Source organism: Helianthus annuus, chromosome 8 (genome assembly GCF_002127325.2).
Source record: "Helianthus annuus cultivar XRQ/B chromosome 8, HanXRQr2.0-SUNRISE, whole genome shotgun sequence".
NCBI lineage: Eukaryota > Viridiplantae > Streptophyta > Magnoliopsida > Asterales > Asteraceae > Helianthus > Helianthus annuus.
This window is the reverse complement of record NC_035440.2, coordinates 164,027,396-164,046,307: the sequence shown is the minus strand read 5'-3', so window position 1 is coordinate 164,046,307 and position 18,912 is coordinate 164,027,396. Positions and strand designations below refer to the sequence as shown.

The window sequence follows — 18,912 nt, the reverse complement described above, 5'->3', positions numbered from 1 at the left end:
AAAGAGTAAGAGTCGAACCCCACTACACCACTACTTCATTGTTATATGTATCAATTCTAAAGGTGGTCAAACATGTCTTGATCCTTCCGTCTTGGCCTCTTGGGACCACGTCATCCTCTTACGTTGTCAGCACATGTGACAAAGTCTATGAATGTTTGCAAAAGTCGTGGACCACGTCATACTCTTACGCTACCATCACGTGTATGACAAGTTCTTCGAGCACTGTATACCGAAAAATTGGTTTATCTAGATTTTATTTTATTACCAACTTACTTCATTTATTTATACGAAAGAGATAATAATTTATTGAAGATGAATCAAACGTTCAAAAGAATAAAAAAATAAGTAAATTGATTTAAAAATAAATAAATTAAAAGTTACATGTAAATCTGTAATGTTTTGGTTGAAGTGTAACCGATAACGTTTAGAATTAATCTTTTGATCATATATACTTGGTCTATAATTCTTGCTTTTGATTTGCCCTTTTTTGATACTTCGGATACTTGGTCTATAATATTTGCTTTTGATACTTCGGTTTTTATGTTTATTTGGATTTTTTTTTTTTTTGAACGTCCAACATAAGAATCGCCGGGTACTCCGTACGCGGCACCCATTGGTCGAAAGGTAGCCCGCGGCAGCCCAACCTGCACGCACGGAGCCCTTAGCCCACCATGCCACCAGTTCCGGGGAAAACTCGACCCTGCACCCGTCCGAGGGCACGACAATGGAGAGCCGGTAAAACCCGGGTGGAACGGGAATCGAACTCGAGACCTTTCGATCAGGAGTCTTCCTTCATTTCCATAACCACTGAGCCAAAGCCCAGGGTTGTTTATTTGGATTTATTACTTCGACAAGGTTATTGATTCTGATATAGTATGTATTTGGACAATTCGACAAGCAAAAACCGATATAGACATTTCAGTTTTCCTGTTTCTTTTTTATTTTTTTATTTTTTAAACAACATAGTATGTCTTTAGAAAATTCAACAACCAAAACCCGATATAGGCAGGTCAGTTTTCCTTTTCTTTTTCTTTTTTTATTTGTTTTAAATAGCTATTCCTACTCTTAATTTTACACCATTGTCCATCGCGCGACTCAAATAATCAACCTCTTCGCAAAAGACATCATTTTACATACCTTGGTACCGATAACTCAAAGGCCTGAGAGGTCAATTAGGTGTGACCAAATAAATGATTTTGTATATAGGAAGGTCAGTTAGGTGCGAAAAAATAAATGATTACACGTATTTAATAACATATTTTATCAAGTAAGCAAGTCTTTTTTTTTAAGTGAATATTGTTGGTGTCAATCTGCAAGAGATGCTATAAATTTCTGGCTGGATTCTTGGTCTTGGTTGGGGGACTCTACCGGAAGGTTCTCGGTGGGTTCTATTAAGAGGCTTTTGATAAAGGCAAGGAATGTTAGTCAAAATTCAGTTACGGAGTGGTGTAAATGTGTCCCAATTAAGTGCAACGTGTTCACCGAGGGCTGAGATGGATAGGATTCCTACTATGTGTAACACCCTAACACGCTTTTACTGAAAAGACGCAGCGGAAATTCGTACTATAAAATTTCTTACAATAAAACTATCTTTTGTACATAATTACAAAATAAAAGCATAACTTGTAACTATCATTTTACATAGTCAAGTATTCCCGTACAATCTATCTTGTGACTCGTCTTCGATCTCCTCTCCTCAATGATCCACGGTGGCTTGTACGACCTACACTTACCATACAATTTCGAGCATTAGTACACAACATGAACGTAACAAGTTTCATACACTCTTACTTTCTACTCCATTATCCCTTTGTAACTAGGCATTTCCATCTGAGTATCCATTCTCCAAAGAGACTTCATCATTGTACCTGTATTATTGTTCATACTCAAGGTACACTGTTATTTGCATCAATACACAATCATATTGAAATCGTATGAACATACGTGCTTACCTTCTTGCATTCGGTTATACATGCATACTAGCATCCGCATATATATATATATATATATATATATATATATATATATATATATATATATATATATATATATATATATATATATATATATATATATATATTCACACCTACAGGCATATGCACCTTCATATATACTTACCTATGTACATATCTACATACTTACACCCATACTTAAATCGAAACATAATTATACACATACATACATTCAATAGTGAGATCCATACATGCACACATACATACATACATACATACATACATACATACATACATACATACATACATACATACATACATACATACATACATACATACATACATACATACATACATACATACATACATACATACATACATACATACCCACGTACTTAATTCGTTACCCCGCATACTCGCTTACATACCCCGATCTTGCTCGCACATCTTAAACGTCTTCAAAAATATCTATCGGGTATGTTTCGGTTCTTAAAATGAGTTTCATACTCATCCATAACTTACCAAGCCATTTAGTAGGGTTAAGGATCATTATAGAAACTTAACAAGGCTTGGAATGGGTTCACGGGGTCCGAATTCAAAGGAAAAACAAAGAAAACCTCAAACTATACATTTGTACCTGACCTCCGCCGTAAGCTACGGTGGCTACCGTAGCTTACGGTGGCCCCTGATGTCTTACGGCAGCCTTATACTGCCTTACGGCAGAAATAAGTCCCCAGCTCCCACCGTAAGCTACGGTGGCTACCGTAGCTTACGGTGGCCCCTGAATCAGCCTTCCTTTTTAAGAACTAAAATATATATAACTTGCTCGTTTTGCATCCGTTTCACTTGAAACTTGTTCCTAAACATCCGTAAAACAATTCCTCACATATTAGACTAAGATTCTTTCCCCGGGTCCTTAATCATTACCCGTATTATTACCATTACCTCGCTTATTCTTATTTATTCGACCCGTTTGGTCCCATAAACTACCTTCGACTATCTAGATCAATAGTTATCTTATTACTTTCAATCATTTCACACCATACATGACTTCCCTTCATTTAATATCCAGAATAAGTTCTTATGTATACTAAGAAGTGAGTCGGAAATCACTTACCTTTTTGCGTCCGTATCCGTGTTCGCTTTCTTGTGTCCTTTCGAGCCTTGTGCCTTCCGTGCTTACGTCACCTTGACTAAATGCTTATCCATACATGTCACCACATTTACATTCTTGTTAGCATACGAGATATTACATATCAACAATCATAACAAATGCATATCTCACATTTGACCTTCATTAGTCAATTCTAACAAACATAAGGCATATATTCAAAATCACATCCTTTTAAGCTCATATAATTCATCATGTCATTCTATATAGCATGTATTGATATAACATAGACCATATGACTTTCTGAAATCTTACAATTATGGCAACAAGTCTAGTTATGCTTCTTATGCATAGTTGACTTTCAGAAGTCAATGGTTTATATATGAACTTTCGACTTAACCTCCTATATTTGTGTCAAACACTTTACCATGTTATAAATTATCGGTTGACTTTCAGAAAGTCAACCTTCTAGCATATAACCTCCAACTTATATGATGTTATATGACACATGAAACACACAATCACCTAGTTATACAAAATCAATTTACACATACTTACATTTCCATAATCCTACATTTGACAACTACATACCAAGTTAACCATTTTAATGAAACGTAACATCATACTTAACTAGTAGCTCACAACTTCTTCACTTAGTACATGCTCATCCTAAATTACCATTAAGCCACTAGTCCGTCTCATGGTGTGCACCACTTTTCAAGCATCGGATACTTATTCCTAATGCATACTTTCACGGAACCATCTCATCAACTAACTACTCACATGTATTCCGTCCAAAACACGTATCTCATGCTAACTTAACTATCTAACATAACATTATCACATTCTACACCAAATTACCAAATACTTGCAATAATTTTACTTTCTAGCTTCGCCTAGACATTTCATCAAACACTAGGCGTGCGTACTAACATTTATGCATAATGTACAAGTAATTCAAGCATATTCTTTCCATATTCAAGCAAGATCACTTTGTCATAAATTTTGCATCATGTTATCATCAAAACCTATCACATATCCCATGCATCAACATAATCATCAACATACACATATTCATCATGACTATTCTCATGCTTATTGACATAGGTTTCATTCCAAATCACTATGACAACCGAAATTTAGCCATGATTCACTCAAACATGATAGCAATAGTAAACTTTCATCCTAATTTGGATCAAACTCACACATTAATCAAAACCCACTTCATGGTTGTTCATCAAAACTAGAAATTAAGGCATACCTTGGCTAAAGCTTGCTTAGATAATCACTTTTAGGGCTCATGCAAGTTCGAATTCAGCCCAATTCGCATCCAATTTGTTGATTAGGGTTCATGAGGGGTTTCCCCCTTTTCTTTCTCCTCTCTGATCGAACACACACACACACGTCCAGGTGTGTGTGTGTTTGTGGTTTTTTATTTTTGTTTTATATTTAATATTTCCATTTATTCAAAACCACCCCCTCATGTTTGGCACTTGCTCATAATTAATCCAATATCATGTCCTTGTTTGTTTTGACTAAGCATTTAACTAGGTTCAATAACCTAGTTACTACATTCTATTTTATTTAGACATGGGGCCTTACTAACAAATTTAATAATTCGGTTTTGGGGCGTTACAAATCTACCCTCCTTAAAAGAGGTTTCGTCCCCGAAACCTTTCTCATTTCTATTAGACACTAATAGCGCTAGCTTCCAACCCATTTCTTAGCTATTGGTTCATTCATCATTCTAATACCCATATATCATGTACATTATATATCTTTTTTTTTACCACAACATTCTTATTATTTTCGTCAACTACACAATCCTTATTTCGAAATCTATACATACACATATATGTCTAACTTTGACTGGTACCTCATCATGATAGGTAACTACCCGTCCTTGTTTCATAAATCATTCATATAACTGACTTATTCCTAATAAGATCTTACTATCCATACTATACTTTCACATAACATTCTCATTTCCATGACCGTTTGCAACAGGTCAATATTCATATTTACACAAACTGGTACTAACACTTTCATTCATATGATCCGTTTATGACGGGTCTAATACCTTCATTTCATTTCTTAAAATTACATTCTATTCGTATATCCTATAACGTTTAGTTCTTGTTTTGTTATCGCAACAAAACTATTAAGTCATAGTCACCTATACATATTTTAGCTACCAGCTTGACATCATTTTATATTTCTATAGTTACTTGTATCACACGTATCTATACGTTACCTTCAGATTATCCCATTCATCTGACATTACAACTACCCTTAATTCCTGCATTATTTAATCTACTTAAGTAAACATGTCGTACAAATTCATACATTGTTGACTTTTCAGAAAGTCAATCATCTTGCCTACATACTCTCATCATATGATCATGTACTCATCTAAACCTAGTCGGCCACACCCATGATACTATTTACATTTCATAATCATGGTGAAAGACACACATGTACTTAAGTACATGATCAACTAATTACATATATGCACATGTATCACCATTTCAACTCACACTAACATATTCGAAATACTATAGTTGACAATCATACTCAAAAACTAAAAATTTGACATAATCTCAACACCATTCCTCACTAGTAAGTTCATGTTTCTCATACTTTGTCTTCAACTTACCTCATTTGTCCTACATTACTATTCTTCTCAATTCATGCATCACTATAGTTGTCTACACAAACGCATCATATAGGTTCTTCATACGAGAGTCTAACCCATACCCGAAGGTTTCGCTCATAATTTATAAAACGTAATTCTCAATGACATGGTTCTCTCCTTATGTTAATTATAAGGAATTAACCATTCCATACTATACCATACTCCTTTCACCACTCAATTTGCAGGGCGATTTCGATTTGTTAATTCATACTTATCCGTCATAAATTAAAACACTTTATTTACCTCGATTTCATTCCATACTACAACGATCTATAAATCAGATCTGTCCACCTTCTTCACGAGTACTAGCCAGACCAGGCTAGATTCCATTCATCCATGTAATGTGCCTCCATTCGAACACATCCCTTCACCAATTCTGTTGGTTTCATCACACCAAAGATCTTAACATCACCACCTACAAAATTGGCGGTTAGCATATCTCATTCAAATACTGAGTCTACTAGGTGATTAGTCACCTAAAATTTTGTTACATATTTCCTGCGTACATGCTATACATATTTTACATTCCATTTCTTACACGCAATTCTTTCATTTTAGTTACTTATTTCGTCAGCCTTTGCAGTTTGACCCTTTTAAGGTTAAACTGGATTTTCTTACCCATCATAGATGCATCGAGGTACACATTCGTACTTCCTTCCATTCATGCTTACTTACAGAAACATCCATTACATCATTTTGATATTCTTAACAAACTTGCCCCTCCTGTTCATACTTAATTCTTTGTCTGGGTCATAGCCCGTCATTCATTCTGACTCCTAAGAGTGGATTTCTAGAACATCTACACATAACGGGTTTAAAACTTCTTTCTTTCATTTTAAAACTTAGCTTTGCGTGCCCATTACGATCATTCCTTTGTTCATTTACTTTACATTTACTCATAGAACTCGTTTAACATAACTACGGTCAATTATTGACATAATTCTAATGTGGGTAAATTTTATCCTTCATATGTTTTTAAATCTGTCCTGCGGTTTCTAACCTACTATTCATTCATTTTCTTCTTTCTATGATTTGAATCTGTCTCGCAGATTCAAGCATGTCATTCCTTGAATCCGTCTTGCGGATTCAAACATTCCATTCGAGCCTTTTATTTCTTGAATCCGTCTCACGGATTCAAACATTCTATTCATATCTTTCATTCCTACACGCGTTGAATCCGTCTCGCGGATTCAACAGATCATTCATACTTCATTCCTGAAAGTCTTACATTTCCTTTCATCTCCCCCCCCCCCCCCCACGTCCACCTACTACCTAATTCTAACGGACATACCTGTAACAATTATCACGGTCTCACGAACGTCATATGTTTCTTGTGTACTGGCCAGGTACACAATCCACATACTAGTTTCGTGCCTTCGCGTAATCGCCACCTTATGTCCGCAGAATTAAGTTTCGGCACGTGTAACATTTTCAAAACTTCCTTACTCTGTCATTATTATATTTCATTTGAAATTTTCTTTTACTAGCTTAAACATACCATTTCATGCACCAATAAGTTAAATCTACGTACCTCGGTCAATATGTCATATTATATACCTTGGTGCCATCGCTAGACCGCATTTACAATTCATCCTTTCCAAGCAATCATGCTGACCTTACACATAACATACTGTTAGTTATCTTCAAACACATACTTAAGCACATACTTACCTTGGCTTCTGCCCCTAGATCTTGATCGAGTCTTAGATTGTACGGGTCCTTAGTCACGAGAGCACACCGGTTTGAGTTCAAGCATTTACCTCCTTCTACTTGATTCTCTCAAACCAGGGCTCTGATACCAACTTGTAACACCCTAACACGCTTTTACTGAAAAGACGCAGCGGAAATTCGTACTATAAAATTTCTTACAATAAAACTATCTTTTGTACATAATTACAAAATAAAAGCATAACTTGTAACTATCATTTTACATAGTCAAGTATTCCCGTACAATCTATCTTGTGACTCGTCTTCGATCTCCTCTCCTCAATGATCCACGGTGGCTTGTACGACCTACACTTACCATACAATTTCGAGCATTAGTACACAACATGAACGTAACAAGTTTCATACACTCTTACTTTCTACTCCATTATCCCTTTGTAACTAGGCATTTCCATCTGAGTATCCATTCTCCAAAGAGACTTCATCATTGTACCTGTATTATTGTTCATACTCAAGGTACACTGTTATTTGCATCAATACACAATCATATTGAAATCGTATGAACATACGTGCTTACCTTCTTGCATTCGGTTATACATGCATACTAGCATCCGCATATATATATATATATATATATATATTCACACCTACAGGCATATGCACCTTCATATATACTTACCTATGTACATATCTACATACTTACACCCATACTTAAATCGAAACATAATTATACACATACATACATTCAATAGTGAGATCCATACATGCACACATACATACATACATACATACATACATACATACATACATACATACATACATACATACCCACGTACTTAATTCGTTACCCCGCATACTCGCTTACATACCCCGATCTTGCTCGCACATCTTAAACGTCTTCAAAAATATCTATCGGGTATGTTTCGGTTCTTAAAATGAGTTTCATACTCATCCATAACTTACCAAGCCATTTAGTAGGGTTAAGGATCATTATAGAAACTTAACAAGGCTTGGAATGGGTTCACGGGGTCCGAATTCAAAGGAAAAACAAAGAAAACCTCAAACTATACATTTGTACCTGACCTCCACCGTAAGCTACGGTGGCTACCGTAGCTTACGGTGGCCCCTGATGTCTTACGGCAGCCTTATACTGCCTTACGGCAGAAATAAGTCCCCAGCTCCCACCGTAAGCTACGGTGGCTACCGTAGCTTACGGTGGCCCCTGAATCAGCCTTCCTTTTTAAGAACTAAAATATATATAACTTGCTCGTTTTGCATCCGTTTCACTTGAAACTTGTTCCTAAACATCCGTAAAACAATTCCTCACATATTAGACTAAGATTCTTTCCCCGGGTCCTTAATCATTACCCGTATTATTACCATTACCTCGCTTATTCTTATTTATTCGACCCGTTTGGTCCCATAAACTACCTTCGACTATCTAGATCAATAGTTATCTTATTACTTTCAATCATTTCACACCATACATGACTTCCCTTCATTTAATATCCAGAATAAGTTCTTATGTATACTAAGAAGTGAGTCGGAAATCACTTACCTTTTTGCGTCCGTATCTGTGTTCGCTTTCTTGTGTCCTTTTGACCCTTGTGCCTTCCGTGCTTACGTCACCTTGACTAAATGCTTATCCATACATGTCACCACATTTACATTCTTGTTAGCATACGAGATATTACATATCAACAATCATAACAAATGCATATCTCACATTTGACCTTCATTAGTCAATTCTAACAAACATAAGGCATATATTCAAAATCACATCCTTTTAAGCTCATATAATTCATCATGTCATTCTATATAGCATGTATTGATATAACATAGACCATATGACTTTCTGAAATCTTACAATTATGGCAACAAGTCTAGTTATGCTTCTTATGCATAGTTGACTTTCAGAAGTCAATGGTTTATATATGAACTTTCGACTTAACCTCCTATATTTGTGTCAAACACTTTACCATGTTATAAATTATCGGTTGACTTTCAGAAAGTCAACCTTCTAGCATATAACCTCCAACTTATATGATGTTATATGACACATGAAACACACAATCACCTAGTTATACAAAATCAATTTACACATACTTACATTTCCATAATCCTACATTTGACAACTACATACCAAGTTAACCATTTTAATGAAACGTAACATCATACTTAACTAGTAGCTCACAACTTCTTCACTTAGTACATGCTCATCCTAAATTACCATTAAGCCACTAGTCCGTCTCATGGTGTGCACCACTTTTCAAGCATCGGATACTTATTCCTAATGCATACTTTCACGGAACCATCTCATCAACTAACTACTCACATGTATTCCGTCCAAAACACGTATCTCATGCTAACTTAACTATCTAACATAACATTATCACATTCTACACCAAATTACCAAATACTTGCAATAATTTTACTTTCTAGCTTCGCCTAGACATTTCATCAAACACTAGGCGTGCGTACTAACATTTATGCATAATGTACAAGTAATTCAAGCATATTCTTTCCATATTCAAGCAAGATCACTTTGTCATAAATTTTGCATCATGTTATCATCAAAACCTATCACATATCCCATGCATCAACATAATCATCAACATACACATATTCATCATGACTATTCTCATGCTTATTGACATAGGTTTCATTCCAAATCACTATGACAACCGAAATTTAGCCAGGATTCACTCAAACATGATAGCAATAGTAAACTTTCATCCTAATTTGGATCAAACTCACACATTCATCAAAACCCACTTCATGGTTGTTCATCAAAACTAGAAATTAAGGCATACCTTGGCTAAAGCTTGCTTAGATAATCACTTTTAGGGCTCATGCAAGTTCGAATTCAGCCCAATTCGCATCCAATTTGTTGATTAGGGTTCATGAGGGGTTTCCCCCTTTTCTTTCTCCTCTCTGATCGAACACACACACACACACGTCCAGGTGTGTGTGTTTGTGGTTTTTTATTTTTGTTTTATATTTAATATTTCCATTTATTCAAAACCACCCCCTCATGTTTGACACTTGCTCATAATTAATCCAATATCATGTCCTTGTTTGTTTTGACTAAGCATTTAACTAGGTTCAATAACCTAGTTACTACATTCTATTTTATTAGACATGGGGCCTTACTAACAAATTTAATAATTCGGTTTTAGGGCGTTACACTATGGTAGCTTTGAGTAGGAGGATTATTCAAGTTAACTATCTTGATCGCATCTTGTGTGGTTCGGGAAGCGATTCTTCTGGTCATTTATTTTGGGGTGGCTTCGATAGTCTAGAACCAGCTTTTAGTCATACCCGTACCCGAGTTTTATAATACCTGTTAACCTATAGTCGGGTTTTTTGCGTAGTACTTCTACAATATGTAATGTTTTTAAATTTCTAAGTTTCTAAAATATTGGAAGTATTATGTTATTATTGTTAAAGTTTATGAAGCAAAAAACGAAGTTGGAACTAAAAAAAATATGGAAAAAAAAGGAAATACAACAGCGAAATCAGGTTTTTTATACCCGCCTGGGTTTTTCTATACCCGTATAGGGTTATCCTAATACCCAACTCGGCCTATACCCGAAACCGGGTTTTTCTATACCCGCAAATTGGGTATTTTAATGTCCGGGTATAGAAAACTCGAACCCCGGGTATACCAGGTATGGTTTTCTTGGTTAATACCCGGACCCAAACCTGACCCTAGTATTACCAGTACCCGGTGATACCCGAACCTGGGTATTAAAAAAAATCCGGTTATGTGCACATTTAATCTTTGGTACTTATATAGATCAAATGGTAAGTCCATCAGTTGGGGTGATACTATTTACACCCCTTATTTACTAATTACACCCCCTATCAAAAACATTATATCCATCAATCATTTACTTTTTGTTTTAAATTTTTTTGTCTTTTTGTTGTCTTTTTTTATTATATTTTATTGTTTTTTTTTTTTGGTCTTTTTGTTATTAGTAATGAATTATTATTATTATTATTATTATTATTATTATTATTATTATTATTATTATTATTATTATTATTATTATTATTAAGTTTATTACTTAAGCCTTAAGCCTTAAACTTTTTATTTTTTTTTTTACCTTTTTAGTTTTTTTATGCTAGACATCTTTTTATTTTTTTACCTTTTTAGGTAAAAAGGAGAGTATCCAATTGCCGGCACAAACAATGAGTTAGGCCGTTTTTTTTAATGAAATTAATCTTTCAAAAAAAAATTACAATTCCTAGATTTTTTTTTAAATAAATATACTATCACTTTGTGATTCACCATTTATCACCAAGATCTCACATTAACTAAGGAAAGAAAATTCTAGAAAGCATATGGTAATTTTATAGTAGCATAATATAATAATGAAAATGATGGCAACGAAACTAATTCAAAGAAACAATCATGCGCAGGTCATATTATTGGTGCAAGTAGTTTGTTGTCTTTAGGTCATATTATTGGTGCATTTCCACCAAAACTAATTCAAATAATTGCATAATTTTTGTAACTACTCAAGCTTATCGGTGCATTCACTTCAGTTTCATAATTCTCATATTATCGGTGCATTCACTTCAGTTTCTTTAAGATATACTCGAGAAAGCTATTCAAAGAGCTGCATAAATTTACTTGTTCAAAGAGTGATCTACTTATGCTTCATCATAGCATTCAGAAAAGTTAAAGAGATGTCTGGATTTTCAACAGATCAGGTATAGTTTTTAATTCCATGTTTCAAGTTTCAACTTAGTTATATAATCTAGCTAGGTTAAGGGTCTTGTTTTAGTTATATATATTTTGTAACTACTCAAGCTTGTTCACCTAATATTTTGTAACTAATATTAGTTCACTTTTAGGTGTTCAAGTCTCGTGAAGAGTTGATGGATGAAGATGAATGGTTATTTATCCGGAGATCACTGATGGAAGAGCTACTCGAGTTTAGAAATAAGTACATTAAGGCTTTCTTAGGCTCATTCGAAGATGTCTTCACGTCCTTGGCTTGGTCAAGATCGGGGGTTGCACCTGAAAAACACTAGATGATTATGCCAGAGGCAGGATTCTTGATTGCGAACAAGTTTAATGTGATCGTTCATTTTTTATCTCAAGAAAAAAGAAACAGTTCTACTTGTTTTTCGCTTTGGAGAGGCCCTCACGAGTTCCCAGAAAAAAAAATAATTACAATTGCACACGTGAATGGTAACCATTTTATAAGGGGTATTGGATTTTAATAATCCCAAGTTTCACTGATTGGCCGGTAATAATCTCAACTTCAAAAATTGCCTACAACAGTCCCAACTTGTAAGATTTTTGCCACCAATGATCCTTGTCTAACTGGGTTATAACCCAGTTAGTTTTTTGAAGTTTTGAGCGGCGGAGAAGGTCACTAGAGGTTGGAGATGACAAGTGGTGGTCTCCTTTGGTGGTTTCAGGGGTAAAGAAGGTCGTCGGAATAAGTTGCAGGTCACCGGAGTTGCGTAGATGGTGGAAATTTTAAACTTTTGAGAAGCGGAGAAGATTACAGGAGGTCGAAGATGATTGGTGGTGGTCTCGTTTGGTGGTTTCAGGGGTAAAACAGGTCGCCGGAATAAGTTGCAGGTCACCAGCCCAACAAGGTTATAACCCAGTTAGACAAGGATCATTGGTGGCCAAAATCTTACAAGTTGAGACTGTTGTAGGCAATTTTGAAGTTGAGATTATTACTGGCCAATTAGTGAAACTTGTGATTATTAAAATCCAATACCCCATTTTATAATGGTAGAATTGCAAGGAGAGTATCCAATTGCCAGCACAAACAACCTATGGAAATTAATGAGAGAAAATGATGCAGCTGGCTGGGAGAATATATTTGAATCACGTCGAAATATGTATAATTCTTGGATAGCCCAACCTGCTACATTTGGGGGTGTATAGATTAAACCTCGGTATGTAAATTATTAAATGATAATAATTTTGTAAAAATGTACTTATTTTTATATAGCTTTTGTTACAGCTATAAATATAATTTGATAAATTATAACAATAAAAACTAATAATAAATAATATATCATTACTACTACTACTACTACTACTACTACTACTAATAATAATAATAATAATAATAATAATAATAATAATAACTAGATAAATAATAAACAAATGATAAATAACTAATAATTAAATAAAAGAATAAAAAAAAGACAACAAAAAGACAAAAAAGACTAAAAACAAAAGCAAAAGCGGGGGGGGGGGGGGGGGGGGGGGGGTTTGTAAATAGAATGAGTAATTTGATGTAATTTGCTGTTTTGTTTTGTTACTATTGGCTGTTTTTTTTTTCTTTCTTAAAAAGAATGTTTAATTTGATGTAATTTGCTGTTTTGTTACTATTGCCTTTTTTTTGGGCTGTAGCTGTCAGTGTTGTGTATAAAGTTTATCTTTCTAAAAAAAAAAAAAAGAAAAAGAAAGTAATTTACACAAGGGTCAAAACATGTGGATTGGTATGAAAACAAGTGGATCTGGATTGAAATCAAATCTCCATCTTAAAAGTACAAACACATGAAATCTAGAGTCTAGACATGTGTACATGACCTTTGACGACATCTCTCAACTATTCTACAATTTTGACTTTCACAAGTCAAACTTCATAATTATAAGACCATAGTCTAGTCAACTTCTGAAAATTACTCTCCAAAACAGATCATGGATATTAAATAAACTAGCTACCATGTGAATACAAGTTTAACTAGATCATTAAAATAACCAGTAACCACATATTTATACATCTCGATTTTTTTTTTAAATTAACATCTTAAGATAACAACACCAATATTACTAGTAATAAACATACAGTTTCAACGTCTAGGCCGGTACCCAACATGAACTCGCATACAGTATCCGTCCTTTCCATCCTTGTAATATCCATTTCCCGTCTTCATCAAACACGAAATCTTTATGATACCCGGCCCGTTTACATCTCAACTTCGAAACAAGGTCCCGGTCCAACGGTTTCAGCTTGAACCCAGCCCGCGATGTTCTCACCTGCCATTGCTTATACGATTCGGGCCTCTCGACCCGTTCAGCACCTTCACACGCGATCACATTCATAGCTTCACGCCCAAAGAACTCCTTCTCGAAATTCAATCTTTGCTCGTTCTCACGCTCTAGAGTGGAATCGAAAATGTCGAACAAAGCAGAGTAATGAAACAGCGTCTCCCTAAAACGGGTCACAAAAAATGGAGCACTGTAAGCTCCGTTAACAACTGCGTGAACGAAAACATCGGGCTTCATATCACGGATTAATTTTAAAACCTTATCTCGCGGGTTTTCTTCACAAACTGTTTCATCAAGTAAGTTTTGGAAACGGACTAAACAGTTGACCGCTAAAAACTCGTTTCTTTGAAGCTTTAGGTCTTCGATTTTAACCGTCTCCCAGTTTTGACTTGCAATGGAGTTGTACTCGAATTGAACATTGAACCGTTCACAATAATTGGCTAAACGCCGGCCCGTTTCTTGTAACCTCTCGGCTGGGCGAAAACCGGGTTGCGGGTACTCGATTCCGGTGATCCTTAACTTACGTGGCCCGTCAGGTACTTCTGAAAGATGCTGGATGAAAATGGGCCATTGAAACCCATATGCAATACCGAAATCAACTATATGGATAGTCGGATTCGACGAGGCTAATGCGGAGTCGAATATCGTTTTGTTGGCAAACGACATGCCGATTTTTTTAAACGGGCAAGCAGAAAGATACACTTGATACGCTTGTAACTTTTCAGCAGCCGAGATCCTTATAGCACATTTGGCTGCGTAGAGCTGAGAACCTGTGCCAGCTAAGCGGGCCTCGATACCAGATGCGAAAACATGGGCTAACCTCTGTGAAGCATCACCGGAACTAGAAGCGTGTAGTTTTATCTGGTTTAGTTGTTCGGTTGCGGTCCTCTGGTCACCAGCAGCAACTGCCTGTGCACAGTTGACTAACAGAGTACTAAGATCAACCGTTTTATCATCGGTCTTTTTTCGAGCATTCCGGTTGTTGTTAGAGCCGCGTGTTCCGTTTTGCTGTAACTTGTGCTCTATTTGACTGGACGGTTCGTTACAAGATTCAGCATGTGAACAGAGAAGAACTCTATCAAACATTTCAGATAAGTCGTCTTCTTCTATGAAAACCGCAGATTGTTTGCTACTTCTTTCTTCCTCGTAACCGTTGTGCTCCAGTTGATAATGTTTTCTTCCCTTAGGCCCGTTTGATGGTGTAAGCCCGTTTGATCGTTTAAGCCCGTTTGATGGTGTAAGCCCATATGATGGTTTAAGCCCGTTTGATGGTTTAAGCCCGTTCGATGGTGTAAGCCCGTTTGATGGTGTAAGCCCATTTGATGGACTATCTTTCTCGACTTTGACTGCAACCATCGGGGGGTCATATTTCGAATCTCGAGGCAAATCGTATTTATCCAAATCGATAACTAGCGGTTTAGTAGACGGTAAAAACTTACTCGCTTCCTCCATCCCTTTATTAAACTGCTTGATCGACTCACTATCGGTGAATATATTCTGGGCTACGTGCGTATTCAGCATTTCATCATTCGTCACACTAACGGTCGAGTCATACGGCCACAACGGGCCGGGGTCAACAAAACCGGTTTGCGCGACTGGTGAAAACGAATCAAAAGTATAACCACCGGGCCAATCAGGGTAAGTGTTATTGCTATAACTTGAGCTGCTGTTTGTATCACCAGAACTACCAATGAGATTGTCTTCCGAGTTTTCAAGATTTGGGCTTGAGTTTGGGCCTTCGCCCAGGCCCAATATAGGAGGTGGTTTAGACGGAGACGGATATTCCTGACCGAGGGCTTCATACAAAGATCTCTCGGTGGCTTGTAATTCCAACGGGTCACAAAACAAACTTTGGATGCCCTCTACATTTTCTTCAACAAGAATCTGGTCTATGTAGTTGAAAACACAATCATTGAAGTCGTCAGGAGAGTCCGCTTGTGGCGGAAGATCGGGGGACACGCTTACAGAACCAGGGTTAGGGTTAGTGTTAGGATAGAGTGCGCTGTGAGGAGAATCTAAGAAGCTTAGATCGGGATGTTCGTCTTTAAATCGGTATCCGTTGGTAAGGAGTGAATTTTGATCGAATATGGGTAGGATATCATCATCATACGGTGTGAAACCATTGATGTGATTATAGAACTCATTTTGATTTGGCTCCATGAACATATAAGATTTAATCTCGTAATAGATTTAGTCAGAACTGAGCTTCAACAGGCATGAAAGGCACCAACTCTTCATACAAGCTACAGGGTATCAAATAACTTTGAAATGTTTTACACAACCTGCAAAAAATTGAAGTACAGTCATGTTTTGTTGCATAACAAGGCCTCAAAATTAGAAGCATAAGCCCATTCATCAACAAAACTAAGAAAATGCAAAGAATAACTTTAAAGCTAGCTTTAAATATTTACAAGAGTGAATTTCAAGGATTGTCCTTTATCTTTATACGCATTTTCGGGCGTTGTCCTTTATGTTCAAAATTGACGAGTTTTGTCCTTTATGTTTTCATATCATACACACGTGTCCTTTAGGCCTAACCCAGTTAGTTTTTTTCAGTTAAATTTGGTCATGCGCTTTACACATGAGGGCATTTTTGTCAATTCAAAGGTTGCAGAAGCTTTGAGCTGTAAATCTGACGTTGAACTTACCTTTGAATTGACAAAAATGCCCTCATGTGCAAAGCATATGACAAAATTTAACTGAAAAAACTAACTGGGTTAGGCCTAAAGGACAAAACGTGTATATAAACATAAAGGACAAAACTTGTCAATTTTGAACATAAAGGACGGCGCCTGAAAATGGTTATAAAAATAAAGGATAATCATTGAAATTCACTCTATTTACAAAAAGTAGAACACAATCAATTAAAAGCTCAAAGAGTAAAGAAGAACAAAAACCTAATTGTTCCAGGTTCTGCATACATCACACACCTAGAAATCACTGAAACTGTTAAATTCATAGAATAAGGCCTCAAAATTATAAGCATAAGCCCATTCATTAACAAACAAAACTTCTTTTCAGCGAAGAATAAGCTTTCACAGGCTCAATCTAACGTTGAATATTTACAAAAACAATCAATTAATAGCTCAAAGAGTAAAGAAAAAAAACCTAACAGATATAGATAGGTTCGGCATACATCACACAACTAAAAATCACTGAAACTGTTAAATTTATAGAATAAAGCTTCAAAATTAGAAGCAAAATCACATTCATTAACATTTTTTTGCAAAGAATAAGCCTCTACAGGCTCAATCTAACTTAAAATATCCACAAAATTAATAAAAAAAAAAGCTCAAATAAAACAAAAAAATAATAACAACCCAACAGATCTAGGTTCTACACACATCACTCACCTAGAAATCGCTAAAACTATTAAATTCACAGAACAAAACCTAAACAGAAAATTCATTTTGCAAAGAATTAGCTTCTACAGGCTCAATCTAACTCTTCATATTCACAAAATCAATCAATTAATACCTCAAACAATACTAAAAACCTAACAGATCTAGCTTCTACACACATCTAGGTCACTTCTACATACATCACACACCTAAAAAATCACTAAAACTGTTAAATCATATAACAATAAACCAAATAATGTAACATCCAACAGATAAGATCATATAAACCCTAATTTACAAAAAAAAAAAAAAAAAACACACACACACACACACTCAAAATTTACACAAATAAGACGAAATCAAGCAGATGAAACAGTAATTAAAGAAGAAGAGGTCAACAAAATCATGAAATTGATGAAGTCAACAATAGTTTACCTGCGATAGGGGCGGCGTGAGGAGGAGAAAAGTTGAAGAATGAAGTGAGATGTGAGTATTTATAGAAGACAGCATAGGGATCTGGAAGGGTCCAGGAAGTGGCGGTGGGGCCGAGTGGACTCCGGCCGCCGTGAGTGAAGCGGTGACAGGTGGTGGCAAGTGTGAACACACACAGTTAATGCGTGTGTTGTAACCAATGGAGTTGGAAGGCTCCTGACATTTGTGGGTTGGAGTTTTATGGGCAGGAATATTCAAATATACCTTTTTTCTATTTGTTTTTTTTTTCTAAATATTGATTTGATGTTAATTATTAAGTGATAGGAATGGGATCAAATACAAACACTTAAGTTTGTAAGAACCGTAAGAACCAACACATAATTGACAAGTGTCCATCAATAAAAAATTAGTTTAGAGGTAATTTAGACCTTTTGACCATATTTAATAATAGCTAATTAAAAATAATTACAAAAAATATAATCAGCACAACACTATATAATTAGCATAACATCCTTAATCGTTCTTCATTATTAGCACATCGTCCTCAATCGTTCTCCATTTTCAACATAAACGACATTAGCACAACATCCTCAATTGTTCTCCATTATTAGCACACCAGATGTGCTGATTATATCTACTTTTGATGTTTGTTTGTATTATTTTGTAATTAACACATAATCAGC

General features: G+C 35.7%; 1 protein-coding gene across 2 annotated transcripts; it reads right to left on the bottom strand.

The window, feature by feature from the left end:
- Positions 1 to 14,086: 14,086 nt before the first annotated feature.
- On the bottom strand, positions 14,087 to 18,466 carry LOC118481110 (scarecrow-like protein 34). 2 transcript variants are annotated; one of them, XM_035976224.1, is made up of 3 exons: positions 18,233 to 18,466; positions 17,354 to 17,386; positions 14,087 to 16,738 (listed from the first exon to the last, which is right to left on the bottom strand). In XM_035976224.1, the coding sequence occupies exon 3, from the start codon at positions 16,620 to 16,622 to the stop codon at positions 14,265 to 14,267; it is 2,358 nt and encodes a 785-aa protein (XP_035832117.1). In that variant the 5' UTR covers positions 16,623 to 16,738; positions 17,354 to 17,386; positions 18,233 to 18,466; the 3' UTR covers positions 14,087 to 14,264. The 2 variants fall into 2 exon arrangements, with proteins under 2 accessions (XP_035832117.1, XP_035832118.1); XM_035976225.1 differs by lacking the exon at positions 17,354 to 17,386.
- Positions 18,467 to 18,912: the final 446 nt, after the last annotated feature.

Coding starts and splice junctions, on each gene's coding strand:
- LOC118481110 (XM_035976224.1), bottom strand. CDS start 16,622: ATGTTCATGGAGCCAAATCAAAATGAGTTCTATAATCACATCAATGGT.